Genomic DNA, 23,179 nt, shown 5'->3' with positions numbered 1-23,179 from the left:
TGGCAGCACCGAAGCACCGTGCCATGACATGCTGCAGCAGTGTGCCTTCAGCAAGTACAGCAGAGTGGAAGTTCATCACTTGTGCCAGAAGAGCAGCAACAGCTCTTCTTCTAACAGGACAACACGGCCAGTCTCCTCCAGACAGGTCTTTGCTAGAGTCCGGCCTGTCAGCTGGTTTCAGAGCATCATGTCCCACTCCTAAAGATACAAGCTGTGTCAGTTTCCACAATAAAAACTTCTCATCATCAGCTCATGACTCGATAATAAAAACATGCCAGGAAGCAGAAGATTCACCACCTTCCTCAGTTTCAGGAATTGCTTTTCCTTCCCTTAATTAAAAAACCGGCCAAGTAACCTTGTTTTGAGCATTTTTTTCAGATGGCCAACACAGCATGGAAGCAGGTCTGTTCCTTACTTACCACACTGGCGCCACGCTAGGCACACAGCGCAAGCACATGCATCCTGCAGGGTACCCCCATGCTTAAAATATTTTAATACCTCCACTGCAGCATCAGTACATCTCTGGCTCTCTTCTCAGCAGGGGCCACACTCACACATGCTCGGGTCGGTTACCCTTGCACTGCCGGGGGGCAGGCAGATGGCTGGCTGGGCCAGCACAACGAGACAGCGGACCTGGGGCCCACGGGCTCAAGCCATGCATCTGTGCACTGATTGCTTCTCCTTCGATGTGCTTGCTGGTTTTGTCTCTAGTGGCTTTGAATTCCTGTGTGATGGATGATCCGTTGCCCGAGTTGTTTTGACTTGCAACAAAGGAGAAGACTATGGGAAAGGGTTGGAAGAACAGTGCGTTAGAGCTGCTCCTTCTGGAGACAGAGCGGCAGGAAAATGGAAACAGCTAGGAGGAAATTATTATAGAAGTCCCAAATAAACAGCACCACTTAAAACTACTCACATTCTACCCAGATGTTGTGATATATAGACTCTTATGTCTCCCTACCATAGGTGTTGATTTCTCATACTGTGCCTAAAGTGTACAGGCTCATTTTACAAGTGTACAGTTAAAACAAGAGTGGATTCAAACAATAAAAATATTACAGGACAACCTCAAATGAGTTTGCACGGTTTGAAGTGATGTGCTGTTTAGTCAGGGCTCCCTGTCACCTGCACACATAGGCACCTCTTGGCTAAAACAGCCTATTTCAAATACCTAAACAGAGTTACTGGAACAAGAAGGGAACATCCTACCCCTAGAAGTTTTTTTTTTTCACCTGTGTCTGTCTGCACAACAGTCTGTCCAGCAGGGAACCCTGTAGACATGCAGTGGCTAGAAAGGAATTCACAATCAGCTTTTCCTAGTACATAACATAAACCATCTACATTTGTAAAAAGAAAGCAGAAAGATGTGTATGTAGGTGCGTGTCTACTCTGTGTCCATCAACTCCCAATGCACAGTGCTTGAAATTACAGCATCTAAGAGAAAATATAATAGGGAGGTATTTGGTAAAACAACAGCGACTGTATTTCATGTTGATTGTCACCCCTGTGGACTGAAGGAGCGAATGGACCTTATCCACTCCGCTGGTGGATCCATCAAAAACGGATTTACCCAAACCGTTTCACATTACTTACCTGGCTCAAATTCCCTTCATGCCCCCCACAGCAAACCAAAGCCTTTCTCACAAAAAGCAACAGATAAATGGGTTCAGAATAGTCCTAGTAAAGATGACACATCTCTAAAACCCGCTTTGGACACCTTCACTGAAGAAGCAATTCTCTTTTCAGCAGGCTGCAGTGTTCAAGCTACTCCCAGAGAAGGCTCATCTGTGCAGTTATATCCAGTGAGCTGAGGTCTATAGCCAAATTCAGACTTCTGCCTGCTTCCTGAAGGGGGGTACAGAAATGAACTGAAAATCACGCATTTTCTCTGCACGTTATTTTCAGATTACTCTCAGATCAGTAAAAATGCTGACACCACAGCAACTCACACTCCAGCCTCTGCCGCAGTCTTAAAGTTCTTGCACATGCCTTGTCAGTGCAAGGACTTAAGACTTTTATGAAATTAGGGAAAGCCTATCCTGTCATTTTCTGTATGTGATGTTGAGCTGTGCAGAAACATCACTAAATAAGGCCTTCCAAATTGTTGAAATGACTGTAATTGTGGAAACAGATCTGTGACACGCAGATTACCGACATCCAGCTAACACAAAAATACTAAGGTTATAGTCCTGAATCATTACAAGAACATATTGCCTGTGGGCTTTATGACTGGTTAACCTCATGCTAGTCACAGGGGCTGAAATCTCCCGTCTTCAGCGGTGTCTTTGCTTCTTTAGTGCACAAAGAGGGGCTTTTCACCCACTTCAAAGCAACACATCATTTAGTTGACCAAGCACTTCTCAAGGCACACATGCATCTTAATCATGATCGACTGCTTAAAACTGTAATTAAAGGTAAGTGGGTAGAATGAGACATATGCAACATTAAGGTTGATTTTGCCTTCCTTCTCCATCCAGTGCAAGAAAGTAGCCAAGCGGTAGGTAACATATAGAGCACATGGAACAGCTGCACGGAATACAAGGGATTTATGCCATTTGATTCAGCTCTTACAGAGCTCAGCTAACAGAGACCCTTTCATTCAGCCCACTCCACACCACCAACATTGCAGCAGAATGGACAACAGGATTTTGGGAGTCTGGGGGCTGCCCTAGGGTCTACATGCCACCCTGTGTCCATACCTTTGAACAGTACCTCCCAGCATCATTCCCCATTCACACTTCCCACAAAGCGCTGGGCTACAAACAGGGCTTGGATCCATCTGAAACGTTTCTGCAGGAGCCTTATTGCCGCACAGGCAGCACGTCTCTAGCCACCAGCCACGAGCAGGCAAGCTCAGCTGTACTTCGGGGCAGGGACTGACTGGTGGTGTGCCCCAGAAAAAACGAGGGGGACGCCTGTTTCACAGGGGGCAGCTGGCCTCTGCCAGCAACCACAGTCGGGAACAAGGTGGCTCTCGCCTGCGTGGCTCGGTAAGTGGAGAGGCAGAAAGGCCAACTGAGGACAAACACCAGGCTGAGGAAGTACCCTCAGAGCCTCCCAGATACATGCTGCCCTGATCACACAGGGCTTTTCCGGGAGACTTCTCCCAGTCACCACTGCAAGGTCCTGCCCTCTCCAGCCCTCGAGGGACTTGCCAGCCCCAGCCACCACCCAGTGATCAAATTAAAATGGCTAAAATATACCCGTACAAGACATCTATTTTTTGGCTTTGCGGAGGAGGAATCCTAACAGTAGGGGTTTTCTTCATATAAATCCTGAGGGCTGAAACATCCCCAGAAACAAACAAACTAAAAAAAAAAAAAATTACACAGGAGTTTGGTGACCAGAGCAGAAACAAACCCTGTCAGACAAACGCACTGTACAGTGGTATCAGATTTTTGTGGTTCTTACAGGAATTAGGGTGCCTCAAAACATTACTCGTCCACTAACTCCCAACATATAAACAGCCAAGATGATAAACACTTGCCATGTAAAGATAGTTCTCAAGCTTGCTTTTGCCGAGTAAGTTATGAACTCATACCAAAAATCAGACTATCAACCATTTTAGTTTTACATTCATCATGCACAGTAACTACATGAGAAGGGAGCCACTGCTTACCCACCTGGCTCATTTTTGGGAGGTGGGGAGTGAGTGTATGGGTGAACATCTCCGTGAAACACGAAAGGATTACACTGTGGAGCAAAGCAGCTCAGTTAATAGCAATTTCCCCTTACACTGAAAATTCCCTCTTAGGCCTGTAACTAAACAGGTCTCCTAAGGAACAGAGAATAAAACCCACAGTTACTGCAGAAACAGGGGAGAGGAAGAAAAACACCAGAAAAGTACCAATAAACAACCTGGAACCTGAACAGTTAACGATGCAGTTCTTTTTTAATTTAGTGAGGTACTTAATGTTCAAAGAGGAAACTGCTAAAATAGCCAGATTAGTCTTCTGCATGTTTTAGTGAGCTGGCTCTGCAACCAGGCTGACTTATCAAAGCAAATCACACTCGCAAGGAAACTGTAGCATTTCAAAGTTAATCTATAGATTTAAGACTGAGCTGTGCTATCCATGTGTATCTGCTTCACACACAATCACAGGCCACCATGAGCATCAGAGACTCTGAATTCAGGGCACAGATGACCATCTGGTTGATGAACAATATACTGCTTTTCCTCCCCTGAAGCGGTGCTGCAGGGCTGGCAGGAGTGCAGCTTGGGCGAGGGCTGTGTTGGAGTGTGGCGGAGGAGGTTGTCAGCAGCCACTGATGATGGATATGAAGGAAGAACAGCAAGTTGGCAGCGTCCCCACCTCCCCTCCAGGATGCCCAACTATGAGGCCAAGAGGCATTTCCACAGGGCTATTCTCACCAGGAGGCCAAGCCAGCACTGCCACCGACTGCACCGAGAGGGCTGCTTGTGAAGCCAGAGGTGCTCGAGGGATAAGGAAGACGGAGCTAGGAAAGGGCTGGGTGAGGACTTGCTCGCCACAAGCCTGGGGACAGAGCACACAGAGCTGCTGGGCAGGCAGGGCCAGTGTCCGAGAGAGCCAGGGCACGGGAATTCTGTCAGCAATACAGCAGCAGCTCTGAAGCCACCAAGCTAAAGGCTGTGTTCACACTAATACCAAAGTAAAAGAAATAAAGCAAGCAAGTAGTGAAACGAGGACTTCAAGAAGAAAAAAAATTAAAAAGCAAAAGCCAACACAGCAGAAAAAGCTGTCTGTAGAGACCTGGGATAAAAGAGGAAACAGAGCAGCCAGCGAACAGATCTGTGAAAGACAGTGGGTTTAAGGCTGGTATATCTGGTGTTGTGAAAAGCTAGAGCTGTGCAGCTCACAGTTTCATACTAAAGCCAGAGGGAGATGAGGAAGATCCTTTCAAGCCATCTTCTGACGGTTTACTCAGTTTTGCCTCCTCACGGACTGGAGGCAGCACGGAGCATCTGCTTCACGGAGCCGCCCGCCTGGCACGGAGCTGAAGCGTGCCACCGGGCTGAGAATGCACCCCAGCGCCAGCTCCGCAGCCCTGCGGTCCACCGACACCTGCGACAGGGCTCTCCTGCCACACACAGAGCCAAATGCGGCTCCTTCTCAGCATCAGCTCCCAACTACCATGTTCAGTGCAAGAGTCCAGACCCGCCCTGTTAACGCAGATACCCATGTTGTTAGGCACGTGTCATCCTCGCACGCTTCCGCACCTCCTGGATACTGTGGCACTGCATGGCAAGGTGCTCCGCTGGCCTGCAGGGCCCTCTTGGGCATTTACTCCTGCTTCTGCTACTGAAAAATTGTTTCTTTCGAGAATTTACTTGGGACAAGAGCTGAATTATCTTCGCTAGCTCCTAGGATAGCGTGGGAATGCTGTGTGCCATGCCTGCTGCTCCCCAGAGCCAACAGCTCTCTTGGCCTGGACAGGTGGTGGAGCCCCAAATCTACAGTTTTAGAGGATTTCAGCTGGCTGTGGTTTGCTTTGAATTGCTGTCTGCTCAAAGCAATGATTACAGGAGCTTTAGCTTCAGTCAAGCCCACTTTTTTCTCATTTATCTGAACATGCTGGCTTCAGGACAATTCCCTAGAAACGTAGCCTCTGGACCTCCTTGTACAGTAACAGTCATAGACATGACCACAGCCATCCTCAGCTGTGCCCATCACAGCTGGGAGGGTGCCCACAGCTGTGCAGAAAGGCCCAGGAGGTGGCTGTCATCTCATCACCCCACCAGCTGCACCCTTGAGCACCACCAGCCAGAGCCTCCTGCCAGGGCCAGAGCTCTGCTCCCATCACATACACAACAAAGCGGTCCCATCCAACAGCTCTAACTGCCATCCCAATTAAGACCCAAAACTCTGCAGGGATGTTTAGGGCTTGCTGCAGGTCCAGGAGAAGTCCGAGACCTGGGCACAAGTACCTGAAACAGCAGAGCCTCCGCCAAGATCTCTGGGCTCCACACAGACAGCAAGCCCAGAGCTGCCTTTGACTGGATGGTAACCCAGGACCCGTTTCAAAGAAGGATGACTTAACCCAGCAGAGCAGAGGTTTGAAGTGGGTTCATCCTTGTTTCTCCCTACTCTTTCTCAAGACCTCAAGGCAGAATTACTCTCAAACAGTAATTTTTCATCACGTCTGACACCCTACTGCAAGCTCTGCAATACACAAAACACGTGTTAATGGAGTAAACTGGTGCGAGATGCCTTCATGGGAGTGGGACCCCAACACATCACTCCCCTGGGCAGGTAGCACGCTCTTTCCCCTGGAGCTCTGCAGAAGGTCCCACAAGAGCATTTCCAACCGCAAGCTCACTCGACAGGGCACAGCGTAAGCAAAACGCTTCTGAACTGGAGCAGTGGGAGAAGCATTTACGAGAGGGAACAAAGAGGAAGAGGGGAGAAAAGAAAACAAGTAAGCCTGTGCAAAAGGACAAAAGGAAGAACCAGTGTACAGGGACAAGGAGAGGATGCAAGACAGACAAGACACACGAGGTTAAATTACCGTGCAAACGAGGAGCCAGTGGGTTGCTAGGCTTCCAAGTACAGTGTGCCTGTGCACAGATGCTATTTATGGGAACATGCCAGAATCAATAGGCAGAAGACTTTTATTCAACATCCTTATTAATGATCTGAAACAAAGGCAAATAGAATATTAATTACAACTGCAGATGATGTTAGATTTGGAGCAGCAGTGGGAGAGCTAAGAAATACAAAAGGATCCATGCAGAAACAGGGAAAGTAAGGCTCAAAAAGATCTGCCTGGATAGAAAAAAGGAAAGAAATGTAGTTCAGGGAGGTGATAACTGCAGACAGGGATCTGCAATGAGGACAAGATGCTTGGGGAAACAGAAGCCTGCAAGCAAGATCACCAACAGCTCATAAAATATTCTCAGTGTGGAATACGATAAGGCAGCAAGACATCAGTGTGATTTTGAACAGCCAGGCACAGAGGTATCATCTCACTGTCAAAGAGAAGCAATGAAAACTACACCAGGCAAATAATTTAAAAATGGATGGGATGGGAGACCAACAGCATAAAACACATGAGCCATCTTTTTCAGAACAGCTCATTATCCCCATGGTTGGATTTCCAGTAAACCTTTAGTATGCCCAGAACCAAGCTCTTCTGAAAACATTAGTGTCCAGGGGAGTGACCTCATGGAGCAATAACTGCCAGTCTGTAGCTTCTTCACAGGCACCAGGAAATCATCCTCTGCTCTAAGTGGTTGCTTAAGCTGGAGCAGATCTCTCCCTCAAGAAATTTCAACTCTGTTGTATGCTGAATATCACAATTAGAACTTCTTCTGTTTCTGAAACCTGGGACGACATTAGAAACATGATATGTATTTACTGTTTGTGAATCCAGCAGATTCCAGATTGCTTTTGACATTTAATCTGGTTATAAAAAAACCCCAATCAACCAAAACAAGAAGCCCAACAAGCACTGGGTTCATTCTGCACATCTGAACAACATGCTGGCTCCTGAAAGAGAAGAGATGACTGGGCATCCTTCTTAGGCGCAGATTACAAGGAGTCACTGTGTTGAATAGCAACTATCTGCACGTTACTAACGCCAAACATTGCAAACCACAATTATCTCCAAGGGATAAAACATCAGACATAAAAACAATAGCGGTGAAACAAATTCCGTTGCACACTCACAATGGCGCTACTGTCAATATATAAAACATCTTTAAAATACAAATTAATGTCACACGACCGTTTCTGTGGGGCGGTGACACGCGGAGCCTGGAACCGACTCACAGCCAGTGCCTGCAATCCCTGCCCGTGCAGGGTGGTGAGGAGAGGAGGGATAGCAGGGCCGCGAGCTGGGAAGGGAATCAGCCCTGGCCAGTCCCATTGCTGGCATCTCTCTTATACGTGACTAAAATCCTCACAGTCCCTTGCAGAAGCACGGGATTTGGACACTACATTGAACCACAGCAAGGTGACTACTTTGAACGTGACACGAGCCTGGAGAGCTGTCATTGTCACAGTTTGGTCTGGGTGAGCTGTACCAGACACAGATCCCACCGCAGCCCTTTTCCAAACAGGCTTTGGGACTAGACAAGTTTCATGGACATTTGAGCTTTTTTTGCATGTTACGAAATGCAACCACAGTTCTTCTGGTCCTGACACAGCATATCACTGACTCACTTTCAAGTCATCTTAGGTCAGCCAACATGGGGATGTACAAGCACCAGAAAGCAAGGTAGGAACTCCCAGACCACTGCTGTCTCACCAGTATCAACAATGGGAAAAAACGCACAGGGGAAGGTGCTCACCACTCCAAACACGACAGATGACATGCCTCACGAGATGAGAATGGTGGCTCACCTAGCCCCACATTTTATCCCAAAAGGGGTAAGATAAGTTGCTATTCAGAGAAGACAAAAAAAATTATGAAGGGAAAAAAAAGAGGACACAGCCCAGTTACTGTTGCACTAGCAGTGTCTGTACACTGGTGGACTTGGCATTGGTACCTTGCACAGAGTACATGAAAAGCAATTACCAAGGCTGGAGGCTGCCCCAGAGTTGTTATCAGACTTGTTCTTACCAGGAGAGATACAGATCTTGGATCAAGACAGCCACCAAGGGTAAGGGTCTCATTCTGAGGACATCAGCCTCATTTACTCCTGTTCTGGTGCAAAGCCCAGCGCAGAGCTCAGAACAAGCTGCACGAGCATTGCTCTCTCCTAGGACTGGCCACCATCACTGACAGCTATAGCCCTAACACAGATACTGGCAGCTGCTGTTCCATGGCCTCAGGCCAGCAAGTAGGGGACCCCCAGCTGGGGCTGCCAGATCCCTCTTCAGACTGCCGAGTGCCTCCTGCCTCCCCACGGCATCCCCCTCGGCTGGCGCTCTGGCAGATGGAAGGGTCACAAGCCAGCACAGAAAACCAGGAGCACCAACAATGAGGCATACACCAGAAAAACTTCCAGTGTGCTCACTGTAGTGAGAAACAAGGTGGGAAAAAACCCTGCATACTCCAGCCACAAAAAACACACCCCGTTTGAGCCTCTTGTCAGAGTCAGTCTGATTTCTGGTTGCGGCTGCCTTTCTCCCAAGCTGTGTCACAGCCTCAGCCCACAGCTGCTTCCCATGCAAAACCCCGCTCACAACCAACCTGCGGCGTTATTTTCTATCAGGGAGGTAGGTGTTCCTTGAGCGGTGTCTTTGGCTTCCAGTTGCTATCGTGGAAAAACCTTAGCTCTCCTACTGCCATCGTTTTGATGACAGCTTCAGAAGCATACGGCGCCCTGGGTCTGCTGGAGGTCTCACTGCTGGGTGATGACATTTCCAACACTGTTTAGCCTACAAGATCTGACACGTTCCCAGCCCCAGGTGGGAGTGCTTGAAGCTACATTTGGCAAAGGCTTATACATGTTTGCACACACACTGTGTATCTAGCAGTTCAAGGATCAGGAAGCAAGATAAAGGAGAGAACAATTTCTTAACAAGATGGGAATTCTAGTGATGTTAATGGCTGACAAGCCCATTTTTTGCTTGGGGAAGAAAAATTAACAAACACAAGGGCTGTGCTTTACCTGTAGACATCTGTTACCTCTTCAACAACAGAGCAGCTGAAAATAACTGGCCTTAAAAGCGCTGTTGCAAGATGAAAACATATTGTGACATGACACCGTTTGGTGAAAATACTCTCTCCACAGCTGGAGTAGCCAGCAAAGCCTCAAGCAAACCTCTGTGTGACAGTCTAGCAAGAAATTTTCATCTCAGCACAGGCCATTTTTTTTTAATCCCCGCTATAAAGGGATACCACAACTGGACTTATTTGTACAACTAACTATTTGAGGATTAAAAATAACAGGGTTGGACATGCAACATTTGTTCCATTTCCACACCAGCATTTTACCTCTGTTTATTCAGCCAGATCAAAATTGCTGGCAAGGTAATTTTAACAACTGAACACATAAACCCCAACGTCTTCCATCAGGCTGCATAAGAAATGCAAAGAATAAGCTGGTCAAGCACAAAACGAGCACTGCAAAGCTGACTGATCACTATAAATACGTAACACTTCTGTAACTTACGGTGAGGATTTTTTCCTTTCTAAAAATTAAATTACATCTGCATATCCTGCAACTGCCTTTTCCTCCTCACTTTGGGTTTTTGCTGTTATTCAGTGGCAGATTTAGGACTGATGAACCACATCAGCTAATCTGACCAAACCAGGGAAAGCACCTCCAGTAGTGTTGAGTGGTGCCTAACTCCATTCCCACTGAAATTCAGGGCAGCGCTGCCATCCACTTCAGTAGCTGCACCATGCTTTGTCTCTTGTAAACACCTCAAGAGATCCTCCACTTCACTGTGTACGCTGACAGTGGCAGAAGATTCTCTCCTGATCCAACGTCAGGGCTCACACCAGAAATGCAGCCAGTAATTTCACAGTGCCTGGTACCACAACATTTTTTTGCACTATCACTAGTAACACCAAGTTTGGGGATATATTTTCTTAAAATGCCATCTGTACTCTCAGAAAAAAAAGTTTTCCTATGCCAAATGAGACCGACACTTGGTCTACCCAATCATCTCATTTAAAAATGCTGACTGATGTCATGCCGTGCATTGGTGAGAGGGCCAGGGTCAACATGCAGCACTATTAGATCTAGATTAGCTATCAAGTCTCCAGTACACGTCTCTGCCTCTGTTACCCTCCAGGGCAACCTTGGAGATCTCTTCCTGCACAGTGGAGAGACATGAGGAATAGTAACACACACTTAATCCACACCATCCTCCCAAAAACCCCTCATTTCCTGACCTGCAACTACATTTACTAAGGAGGGAGAAGTTTTCCACCTTATTCCCTAAATTGCTGCCAAGAAGAAATGTTGAATTGGTGTTCTGGCCCTGGGGTCGCTGGGAAGGAAACACTTCTCTGCTAGCAGACGGAGTCGATCGGCCAACCCACCGTTTGCTGAGCCCTGCTAAAAAGGCTGGCATCAAAAGCACCTTGGGCTGGATTCAAACTAGCAACTGAGAATTAAAAAGCACCTGTGTGCAGCAGCACCGATCCCCCGAGCTGCCCGCCGTACAGTGCCTGCCAGCTCTCGCGGGGCGCCGCGCATTCCCGTGAAGACCAAACGTGTGAAATCTCAGGCCAGAAGCAGGTTCATCTAAAATTAGATCTACACACTCTCTGAGCTGCTCTAAATTGAACCAAGAGAGAAAGAGATAAGAGGAAGCACATCAAAGGCAAAGGGGAAGCAGAAAATTAGAGCTGCAGAGAGTTCAGAGTCGGCCCTTTTCCTGCCTCTCCACACCGCAGTGAAGGAGCTCCAGGAGAAGCCATCTGTCACATCCTCTTGGCCCCGCCATCACCAGCTCATGCAATCCAGGCTGTCTCTGCCTAGATGCACACGCGCCTGCGTATGCATTTTCAGGAATATTCCCCAGAGCCAGCCCTTTTGGCTGAGTATACAAAAGCCTTTATTCCGGTTGGAATAGCAGAAACGTTCACATTGACAACTGCAGCCAATGTGACATAAATAAAGCCAATAGAGCAATGGAAATTGCGGCTGACAGCAAGTATTCCAGCAAATGCTAAAATTCCCCTAGGAAGCAAATACAGATTCCCTGAACTCACCAGCAACTGAAGATTGCCTTGAGATGCCAAACAGTTTACATATATTTTTAGATCAAAAGAGAAAGCTGGAAGATGCTCTGGTTTCTCTAAAATTTTTGATGCTTATGTGTAGCCTCTCTCAGCTAAGCCGAGTCCTGTGTCATCACAAAACCACGGGCAGATTTCACTTCTCTCCCAGTGACCTCACTGCTGTCCTCAATCTGCATGTCGGCTAGGGCTCTGGTGGTTTTCAAGTGCTCTATAAATGCCAAGAAAGAATTAATGCCGATTTTGTCTCTTTTTTTCAAGGACAGAGCAAAGAAATAGTGCAGTTAAGCCATTAGCACGGCACTCCAGAGCCCTGCATTCAGTGGGCAGCTTTGCCTCAAGGAAGAAGGATTAGCTATTTAGCACCCCTACCCATTGCTGGACAAAGCTTCCCCTGCATGCAGCTGGGTACGTGCCAGGGGAATGGCTTCACCCCACCGCTCACACCGTGCACGCTGGCAAGATCACCCAAAGCAGAGACACAAGGAATAGCAGCTTCTCGGCTATTAGTGACAAAGACATGGCATGCTACGTACTTGTGATTTGGACGAACTGAAAGCTTCCACCTTTTACCATCTCTAGGCACAGGAAAGAGCAGGGCTCAGCAGGGACTGCTGAGCCTCCAAGGCACGATTCCCTGGGGAGGCAGCAGCACCTCTGTCCCAGCTCCCCACCGAACACGTTCCATCCCACAGGGCAGACCCTGCTCGGAGTTGGTGCCCTCCCAGGCCAGCCAGAGCCTGACGAAGCAGAGCTCTGATGGATTTCATTTCTCAGGACTTCAGACTCTGGAGGAGTCTGCCATCCCTCTGTATCACTGCATCTTGCCCAGATGCTTTTTACTCTTTCACTTGTACACTATCAGCTCCTACACCTTTTCCTCCCCTTACCAAAACCAAACAGAGCTCAGAAAAACCTGTTACAAAAAAAGGCCTCTCCCAGTTTTCTCTCCTTCTGGCAGTTTGAGCCTCAGAGCTGGGCTGCAAGTGCTGCACCTCTTTAAAATTAGAAGGCACAAGGCTCTTGCATCCAGCCAAACATGTGGCGAGGCCAGTCTGCTACCGTGAGCCCTCAGGTTAGAGGATGGTGCCAGGGTGAAGGACACCCTTGTCTCCAGTGCAGTGGGCTGGCTGATGCTGTCAGCTCTCCGGGGGGACTTGCATGGTGGCTGCCCAACTCCCCCAACGACCAACTGGCCGCACCGTCCAGCCCAAACAGCCCCAGCTCACTGCTAGGTGTCACAGCGAGCTCTGGCACAGGGAGGATGCCCACACATCGAGTCTCTGATTCCACCTACTCAGCAAGATGTTTTTCATATTTCCCCCCCTTCCCGACTTCCCCACCACCACCTGTGCATACACTGCATAAGGAGGCTGGTTTTCATCAGCCTGCTGAAGAGCGGCCAGGCAGGTTTCAGCCAACTCAAGCACATGAGTCTATCCCTCTGCATCAAAGGTAGGAGCCAAAAAAACAGTGGAAAACAAGGAGAGTCTTGCTTCTGCAAGGAGGTCTGGCCACACTTGCATGCTTGCCTCACTGCAGCAGAGTCCAACCGACTGCAGAGGGGGAAAAAGCAGCTCATAATGAAAATGATCGTCTATGACCACCATTACAACTCACTGCTTCAGTTGACTATAAAGGTCCTGTTTTCCACACCTATAGGGAAATGCATTCTGGAAAGAAGTTACAACCTCATGGTGCTGGCCAAATAAATTAAAAGGCAACCCCCCTTTTTATACGCTCAAGCCCCCACAATTTCTGGCATTTACGTAAGACACACTGCCATTTCCAACCTGTGCTGTTACCCAACACCCACCTCCAGCGGCCCTGCCTGAAGGATCACCCAAAGAGAGCAATACAGACACCAAGTGGGAGCCCAGGACAGCTCTCCCTCCACGCCACGTGCTGCCAGGGCCCAGAGACCCTATTTCCAGTCCTTCCCATCAGGACCTGCTTTTGCTGCTCTGCCCGAATACTCCTCTACATGAGCTGCAGCCCTTCTGCATCCCAACTCCTCCCCCTACATGTATGAAGAACGCGAAATAAGCCTCAGGAAACCTCGTCTCACCCTGGCCTCCAGCTTCTAAGCTCTCAGGTGTCCAGGAGGGCACAGTGAGCTTGTATGTCCGCCGCAGCCCTGGGTGGCAGCAACTGCTGGTTAGAGCAGCACAAATCCCTTCTGGGTCCCTTCTCCCTTGCTCCTGAAATACCACCTAGGGGCCTGGGCAGAAGTTCCTTCACAGATCCAGCTGTGTGGCCATGATGGGAGACATCCTGTGAACAACTCCAGATGCAGAGGGCAAGGTAGGAGCAGCCAAACACTGCAACCCCTTCCGCTAACACGGTAGGCATTACGGTGAGGCTGGGTTGGGGGAGGATATGAAACACTCGAAAATATGAAGTCAGGTAAAGAACAGACCCAAAGAGCCAGGCAAAGAAAGACTCCAGCCAAGAAGAGCTCCCCCATTTGCCAAAGTCAGGTTATTTTATTTTAAGCCGCTCAGAACATCATCTGAGAAGCCAGTGGCCAAAAATGGGTCAAGGAAGATCCTCATTTCAATCTCCCTACAGAAATCCCCATCCTCCTGGTACTGAGGTCCCTGCGTAACAGGGATGGCATGCAGGATTCCTGACGTCAGCACGTGACAAGCAGCCATCCCCTCTCTTTCATGTCAGCCTTGCTTTACTTAGCACAGTAATTGTTAACATCTCAGCTCTCCAGCGGGGCCAGCACATCTTATTGTTAGCCTACATGGTAAAAATAAAATCTGATTGCAAGGAACCGCTTGGCTTCAATTATAACATCAGTGTTAATTACAAGTGCAACTGTAATTGCAGAGAGGGAAGGCAGAGTGGCAATGATGAGGAGTGGGCGAGCCGACATTTTCCAGCCCAGCCCTCCCAAGGGACAGGACAATGCTTTTGCCTCCTTAACAGCAGTTGCAGCAGTAGCAGACAAGGAGGTCTGCATGGCTCACGCTGCTCTGCCTGGTGGCACCTCCTGAAGAAGAGGCATCTAATCTGCTCCCAGCCCCTTGAGACTTTCTCTGATGCTGACACAACTTTGATGCGTTCCCTCCACTTGGATAAAATCCATCCCGACTCACTCATGGGAACGCCTCAGAGCCTGTACGCTGCCATCCCCACCTCCACGTGTACCAAAAGCCACAGCCACAACCTCTGTTGCCTTCCCTGAGCCTGCCTGCATCAGCTCAGCAGCTGGCAGGCCAGGGCTAGAGGCGGCATCTCATGCTTCCGCAGCCCTTGGCTGGGCTTCTGGACACTGCCAGCTCTGGGGGTGCCAACAAACCTCCCCTGCTCCCTCCTTCATGGGGCTCCTTCAGAGGGATGCTTCTCCCAACTCTACAACATCAGGGAGCAGCCTGGAAGCCAGCAATCCCTGTCAAATTCAGTAGGAGTAGACACAGGGATTTCTACTTTTGCTGGATCCAGCTCTCATCTCTGTCCTCACCACACAGGTGAAAGGGAAGGAGCGTTTAAGGTTCTTCTGGTTTGCCTGGAGCATGGCTCAGAGCAGCCAAGGGCCCAGCAATGCTCTGTGCCAGGTGAACGTCCCGGTGTCTAAACACTAACAGCTTCACTACTCACCCACCCACTCACACGGCCAAGGACTTGTCAGGAGTGCCTTGAACCCACCTCCTGACAACCCCAGGACCAAAGGACACCCATCCAGGCCCCAGCACGCACATGCTCTGTGCCCACAGCCATGAGAATTTTTTTCTCTCCATTCCTTTATTGTGTTCACAACGACCACATGATGTGCAGCACACAAAACAGAGGGAAACAAAACAAAGCATCACCAACGCAAGAAACTGGGGATGAAATCAAGACGGAGAACAAAAATACATACTTACAGCTGCACGTCATGAAGCTCACAGACAAGACCTTAAGGAATCACCTCCAGCAATAGTTAAAACGAGAGGAATGAACACTGGGGAAGGGAAAAAATCTGATGGGCAGGAGTGTCCTCTACAGTAGAGCATCTTGAGAGCGGGATGTGGAACAGATCCAGGACCACTCTCATGCCAGCACACTGCTAGGTGGAGGGCGTGTTGCCCAGCTTTACAGTGGACACAGAGCTCTGACTGCTCCCCGATGCAGGTGGCTAGGGGACAGCATGTTACAGCCAGCCCCAGCTCCAGTGCACCCATCATTTTTAAGGAGAGAAATACTGTTTGAGAAAAGACTCTGTTCCCATCAGAGATGATGAGACTTCAGCTCTTAATGCTAAGGGGGAAGAAACAAGCCAAGAACTTGACTATTAAGAGAGGCAGCTGTAAAACACTTTCCAGTGGGCCAGGGGAAGAAAAGCCAGTCCAAACCCACTCTGGAAATAAGCAGGGCTATTCGTCGGTGCTGATGTGTGTCTCAGAGATGCAATTCCCATTCTGAAGGTCTGCTTCTTCTCTGCTCATCTAGTGGACCAGCTGCTGGCTTGAACTGCTGAAAGCACAGCGGAGCTAAGGGCTGATGGACAACAAGGCTGGCCTCCTGTATGCCACAGAAACCTCCCAGAGCTGCTTATTGCTCACAGCTGGGACCATTCTGTGAGCCAGCAGATTCCCAGGAGATCTATCCTGGGAGTAAGGTGAGGTAAGGTCTCTGCTGTTCATTAAGCTCCTCCTGCCAAGGTGGCTGCAGACACCTCTGCAGAGGTATCTAGGAAGAAAGCATTTTCTACCTGTTTTCTGACCCAAACCATTGCCTACAGAAATCACCTGAGTGTAATCACTTTGCAGGACCCAGAGGGTGCTCCTGTCAGAATGGCAGCAGGAGTGACAGTAGAGGAGTTTTAATCAGATGTCTCCATTTCACATCTGTGAAGTGGAGACAATATTTCCACTCTCCTTTGTCCACACAGGTTTCGGAGGTAGTAAGTGGAACTTCCTCCGAGCTAGGTGTTTTTTTATTTACAGCCACCGCTGCAGAGTTTCTGACACTGTGTAGAAATGGCCAACGACTGAAACCAGTTAACAACAAAAAAGCCAGCAGATGGCACTCAAGAATATGCAAGACTCTCGAAATGTGCAACACCAATAAAAACTTGCATCTGCAGTGCACAACAGCAACATGTGCCTCATTACATCGACAGGCTACCAGAAGGGCTGAGAAAGAGGTCATGATCTCAGTGGTGCCTTCCAGGCAGTAACCCAAAGTGCTAAAACCACAGCTGCTTTAATCTCTCTTATCAAAGGGATCCAGGCAGCAGGATTTGGATCCAGACCTGTGCCTGGGAGCAGCTTGTGTTTTGGCGGGGATGCAGCTGGGCAGCACCGCCGCTCCGTCTGCGCTCTCCGACAGCCAGCATTCAAGCGCAGGAGAAAGCTGTGGGTAAGCATGGCACAGGGCCCGTCATGGCTGAATATGATCAATCTGGCATTCTCAAGAGCACTAAAACGTCTCCTAAACACTGTTAAAATAACAGCAACAAGCCTCCCCTCCTGTACAAGCATCATTAGAGCAAGGCCACCCTCCCCTGCGATCCCAGGCTCTGGCAAGGCGTATCTGCACGAACTGACATCCACTCGGCTATCGGGCAGCTCTGCCGAACACATCCAGATGATACAGAGTTTCTGGGCTGCCATGCCTGTCTGTGCCTGTTTTTAAAGTTGTTAGTACTAGTAATGCTTGGAAGCCTGAAATAAAAGGTTTTTAAGCAGGTAAACAGCTTAATCTTCTGTGGGGGTTTTCTATTTTCTATAAAGCAATTGGCTAATTCCAAGTGCTTCCCCACGAGCCTCCTGTGAAGGTTTAAAGCACCTTTTTCCAAACAAAATCCAAGACTCTAATGCACCACGTGACCCCTCAGAATGGAGTCTTTTAAGAAAAAGAAGCTATCATGAGCCCATCAAAAGAAACAGCAGCAGAAACATCGGCCCCTGCAGTGAAACATCCTGGTAATTTTCTCTGTACAGGAATTTCAGAGCTTTTTGCTTTGCTTTCCTGACCCAAACAGATAACCTCACTGGGACTACAACAGGATGGAGCTGGCTGGAGAAGACTCCTGGTTATGAACAAACATTTAATGACACGTTACAAACTTGGGGGACGAGCTATGCAGAGAGTTTCCTACCAAGTGACCTGTGGAAGCAGGTGCAGCACATCCAGTCCAAAAGACACCACCAGTGAACCACAGCCGCAGCCCCAACGAGCCCCACAGACCCCTTCGCCTGCCAACATGTGTGCCGGTCCCAGCTGGCAGACCCATCACGCCATTCCCCGCTTTCTGGCCTCACCAACAGCAAGGTGCTCCCTCCCTGCTCCGGTTCCTGATGCGAATCTGCAGAGAATGGCGATCTCTCCCCTTTAAACCTCTCTGCAGGCAGGTGGCTAAGCACCAGGAGCCCAAAGCCCTGCAAAAGCCAGCGGACAAAGAGACCCCTGAATGGGAACGCTCACGTGCCAGCCCGGTGAACCCTGCCAAACCTGCCAGCTGTGCCCAGCAAGCCTACTGGTGAGACTGGGGGCAGACAAGACTCAAGGCACATTTCCTCAACAGTTCCCACCCCGTTCCAAGGCTGGGGACCCTGACAGGGATGCCCCAAAGCGGCAGCTGTCAGCTATGAAACAGCATGGACAGCAAAGCGCCAAGAGGAAGGAGGCACCACATACCACAAGCTGCCTGGCTCTGGATCAGGAGGAAAAGGAGAAGGCAACCGTGTCTTCTTCACACACCCCTGCACCAAACCACAAGTCAGGCTGGCAAAGAGCAAGGCAAGAGGGCTCCCGGTGAGCACAGTCGGGCTGGCAGAGCAGGGGACATTTCAAAGGCACAACACCAGTGGGATCTGCTGGGACAGCTACACGGCTGTCCCCTGGGCACAGCTCATGGCAGCTCAATGCCTTACACGTATCATCTGCTGCCACTCAGGTCAAGGTAGCTCCCAGATCATGGAAAATTCTGACGTGAGTAATTTTATTGGTTTTGTCCAGCTTGGATTGAAAACAAATGCCACGGAGGCACTGGAATGGCCCTGAAAACCTACGTTTTAAGAACCGGTTCATCTGTACATTCCTTGCAAAATAACCCAGTTCCTGGTGCCCCCTGGGCGAGGTGGCTGCATGACCCAGAATGCTGTTTGGGACCCCTTGTGCAGCCCTGGCTCCACGTGGGGTGCAAGAAGCTGCAACGTGGGCCTCCAGGTGTTAGTACGGGAGGCAATGGGAACAGGGGAGCACAGATAATCCTGAGTAAACAACCAGCCAAGCCTTCCCTTGGCAGCCTTTTTCCATTGTCTATTATGTACAGCTGGACGAGTGTCAATAAATTACCAACGGAAATGAGCTCTGCTGAGTAGGCAGTTTGGCTTGAACAGCTGTATTCTACATGGCACAGTGGCATTTCAGCTCCACGGAGCCAGCGGTGGTAAATCAGGGATTACCAACTGCCTTCAGGGGTGGGAAGGAAGAAAGCAAACCCTGCACAGAGGGAGGGAGAGCACCTGGTCTGCCCCAGCCAAAAACAACACCGAAAGTGCATGTCTCAGGGGAGGAGAAAGTGAAAAGCCAAGCAGGCGGCGGTGAGTCACGGGAAGCTGCCCACCTCCTGCCCGCCACCACCAAGCTCACACACAGCACCACCGAGCCACGCTCCACACACTTGCTCCTGCAGCTTACCCACGGGGGAGCAGTGGTGGGGAGCATGGGACAAATCAATGCAAGGGCTTGCATAAGATCATTGGGAAGCTTGCCATGGCCCAGGCAAGCTTGGGAAGAAAAAGAAAACCACGGACGGGGGTGATGAGGGCTCCAGCTCCTCCATCAGCACATCTCTGTGCTACCCAACGCTACACCCTTACCTGCCACCCAACTTCGCTGCACCAGCCCCTGCTCCAAAGGCTGGCTGGCAACCACTGCCCGCAGAAAGGTGGTCCCACAGCCGGTCTGCACAGGGAAGGAGATGTGGAGAACTGGGGAGAGCAAAAGACACGTCTGATGGAGACTTCTTCCTTCTGACACAACTCGACTGGTTGGCTCCTTGCAGAGTGAAGTGAGGTGCCTTTGTTAACTTAAGCAACAGCAACCCTGCTTTTGTCTACCCTGACAGAGTCTCTCAGAGGGACCTCGGACACAGATTTCCAGCGTGACAGCAAGCTACATCTGACCTATTCTGTAGAAGATCCTGTATTTTCACCTTGCCCACCACCTCTGAGGGGGGCAGACCCCACAGCAACCAGCTGTGCGAGTGCCGTGCACAGTGTCCAGCCAGGCAGGACAGCTGGAGCCAATGCACTCACTCCCTGCCGCAAAGCCCCCGTAAAAACCACCCAGCAAACCCATAAAAACTTTGTGGTCTGCCTTAGGGTGGCTGTTAAAAATAATGATGTTGAGAAACAGGAGGCTCTCATTCTCAGAAAGAAAGGCATTAAGTTGCAAAGTCGTTGAGGCCTGTTTATTATTTAGCATCTGTTTAATTTCAGCTAGGAAAAAATACCTTGGAGGATGGAAGGCTGAACTGGTAATTCAATCCTTTGGCTCCAGCCTTAGCGAGTTTTGTAATTAAGACACAGTGAAATCAGAGATGATTTCAACTTGTCTTCTTGGAAAGACAGATAAAACCAAAGCCCACCTACCCACATGCGACGGGACCTAAAAGGGTTGAAATCAGACCACAGGCTGTGCGTCCTGGCCACGCAGCTCCTGCGGGCTCTCCTGGTCTCCCCAGCCATCAAGCTACAGCCAAGGTAAACTATGAAATCAGTCTGAACATGACTAGGAATAGGGAGGGGAGAGGAGTAGCGCTCACAGAAGGAAACCAAGCAGAACACAACCATCCCCCAAACCTTTTCTGGTTGTCGCAAGCAAGCCAGGTAACAGTTTGTGCAAACCAGGCTAGTCAAATGCCAGGTCCCCACCAGGGACCCAGAAACACTTTCCCAATTAAGGGCTTGTCAGAGGATGGTAATTGACAGGAGGATTCATTTCCCAACTGCAAACAGCAAGGGTGGCTATTTCTATGGGTTTAAGACAGACTGAATATCAAAAGCCGAACCAGTGGAAAACAGATTTATGAATTCCCTAAACAGAAAAAATAAACCCGATTTCTTAAGCATTTGGCTGAGGTTTACACCTCCTGTGTACACCTCCACAGTACCACCAGCAGCCCAAGAACCCAAATTCCCTGCCTGTGAGTTCCTTGCAGCAGTGACCCTTCTCTCCATTATTTGCACAAAACAGTCCCGGGCCATTACATTCTCCCTTCACTCAAAAGCTCCCCAAAGCAGGTCTTCTATCCAAGAAATCGCATAAGCTGTACATAGCATTCAAGCTTTTATCCTCTTGCCCAGCCACATTTATGTGATTCTATGCACAATTCTGCCCAGCGAAGGGCAATGCTGACATCCTCCACCTATTACTCTCGCAAACCATGAGAAATCTTGCACATCCTCTACCTATTACTCTCACAAACCATGAGAAATCTCGCACGATGCTGCAGTGCTGCTATGTAGCACTTCTCCCAACATTGTTCTTTTGTGGAGAAAAAGAGGACCTCGCTGTCAGATGGAAGTAAAGGCACTGTACTTCATCTCCTCTTCCCCGAACCGAACCCTCAGCTTGTGATGGCTAGCAAGAAGCCAAGCACAGCCAGCCACCTCACCTCGGAAAGCACAGCTGGGCTTCATTTTCTCCTTGCCCGAGTCTTACAGCTCTCCCTCGACTTTTACATCTTCTTTAATGAGAAAACGTATCACCCTCCCCAGCAGACAAAGGACGAGGTGATTTTTCTACTCCCAGTTGGAGCAGCAAGACACGGGTGCTCACAGCATAACACGAGGAAGCAGCAAAGGGAAGACAAACGCGTTCTCTATCAGACTTTTAAGCCGAAATACCAGCTGCCTGGCTCTTTTTTTTTTTTTTTTTTTTAACTAAACAACCAGATAAATGTAACCGGAGGGAGAGTGCCTCCCGTTTCTACAGCAACCGAGGGCCGGGCGCGGCGCTGGCAATGGCTCCCCTGGAGCGGCCGGGGGGAACGGGAACAAAAGCGCCGGAGGCCGCCGGGCAGCGCGGGGGTCCCAGCGCAGGGTCCCCGCCCGCCCCACGCCAGGCAGGCGGCGGGTGAACCCACGGAGAACAAGACGCCGCTGTGCTCGCCGGCCCCGGAGGGCGACCCTCCGCCGCGGGCCGGGGTCCCGGCCGCGGGGAAGCCGCCCCCGCCGCCCCCCCAACTGTGGCGCGGCGCAGCCCCCCGCCGCCCCGCACTCACCCCAGAGGAGGGTGAGGAGCTGCGCCCGCGGCACCAGGCTCAGCGCGTAGACGGCGCCCAGGTGCAGCAGCCCCATCAGCACCACGTTGCGCCAGACGATGGCCTGCCCGCAGCCCGCCGTGCCCGCCTCGCCGCTCGCCGCCCGCCGGGACACGGCCATCTCGCCGGCGGGGCGCTCGGGGCGGCGGCGGCCCCGGCGCAGCGCGGCCCCGGGGAGCGGTTAGGGGCGGCCGGGCCGCGCCGCCGCATCTGTTGCTGCCGCCGCCTCCATGGAGCTCCCGCGCCGCCGGCTGCGCCCCGCACCGCGGCGGGGGACGGGCGGGGGGCGGCCGCCAGCCCCGCATAGCGACAACCAATGGTGGCCGCGGGCCGCCCCGCCCCGCCCCCGGCAGCGGCAGCGGCGGCGCCGCCCAGGGGCCGCCTCACGGGGGGACCGGCCGGCGCGCGGGGGCCGCCGCCCCCCTCGGCACGGGGCCGCCGCTTGGTGGGGCGGGCGGCTGCGGCGCGCCAAGCTACGGCCCCCGAGGCGGCTGCGGCCGGTGGGGCGGCTGCCCCCCCCACGAGGCGGCTGCGCCCCCTGAGGCGGCTGTGCTCGATGAGAAGACTGCGCCCTCTCCCCGAGGCGGCTGCGCCCCCCGACCGGCTGCTTCCCCCACCTCCCCGAGGCGACTGCGCCCGATGAGGCGGCTGCTCCCCCAGAGGCAGCTGCCCCCCTGAGGCGGCTTTGCTCGATGAGGCGGCCGCCCCCCCCTGAGGCGGCCGCCCCCCCCTGAGGCGGCCGCCCCCCCCTGAGGCGGCCGCCCCCCCCTGAGGCGGCCGCCCCCCCCTGAGGCGGCCGCCCCCCCCTGAGGCGGCCGCCCCCCCCTGAGGCGGCCGCCCCCCCCTGAGGCGGCCGCCCCCCCCTGAGGCGGCCGCCCCCCCCTGAGGCGGCCGCCCCCCCCTGAGGCGGCCGCCCCCCCCTGAGGCGGCCGCCCCCCCCTGAGGCGGCCGCCCCCCCCTGAGGCGGCCGCCCCCCCCTGAGGCGGCCGCCCCCCCCTGAGGCGGCCGCCCCCCCCTGAGGCGGCCGCCCCCCCCTGAGGCGGCCGCCCCCCCCTGAGGCGGCCGCCCCCCCCTGAGGCGGCCGCCCCCCCCTGAGGCGGCCGCCCCCCCCTGAGGCGGCCGCCCCCCCCTGAGGCGGCCGCCCCCCCCTGAGGCGGCCGCCCCCCCCTGAGGCGGCCGCCCCCCCCTGAGGCGGCCGCCCTTGACACGCTACGGGCACCGCTCCTGCCGGCTGGCCGAGGGCAGGAGCAGGCAGACGCTCCCCAGAGAGACCGATTTCCCAGACGTTTGGCC

At 51.7% G+C, this 23,179-nt stretch overlaps 1 protein-coding gene and 1 long non-coding RNA gene across 3 annotated transcripts in view; both read right to left on the bottom strand.

The window, feature by feature from the left end:
* The window catches only part of SCD5 (stearoyl-CoA desaturase 5), a 31,542-nt gene extending 9,366 nt beyond the window's left edge, over window positions 1-22,176 (bottom strand). The window contains exon 1 of one of the 2 annotated variants that reach the window (XM_055707020.1): window positions 21,848-22,176. In XM_055707020.1, coding sequence (XP_055562995.1) covers window positions 21,848-22,007 — 160 coding nt within the window. In that variant the 5' untranslated portion in view covers window positions 22,008-22,176. Of the gene's footprint in view, window positions 1-21,238; window positions 21,279-21,847 lie in introns of those variants that run through there. The other variant, XM_014287103.3, reaches the window with a different exon arrangement.
* On the bottom strand, window positions 6,572-21,224 carry LOC129735846 (uncharacterized). The gene is made up of 2 exons (XR_008731729.1): window positions 21,033-21,224; window positions 6,572-20,989 (listed from the first exon to the last, which is right to left on the bottom strand). It is a non-coding gene; the product is annotated as an uncharacterized LOC129735846 (long non-coding RNA).
* Window positions 22,177-23,179: the final 1,003 nt, after the last annotated feature.

The sequence above is a fragment of the Falco cherrug genome, chromosome 1, assembly GCF_023634085.1.
Source record: "Falco cherrug isolate bFalChe1 chromosome 1, bFalChe1.pri, whole genome shotgun sequence".
In the NCBI taxonomy this organism is placed as follows: domain Eukaryota; kingdom Metazoa; phylum Chordata; class Aves; order Falconiformes; family Falconidae; genus Falco; species Falco cherrug.
Note: the sequence above shows the minus strand (reverse complement) of the source record. Positions and strands in the feature narration are given on the sequence as shown.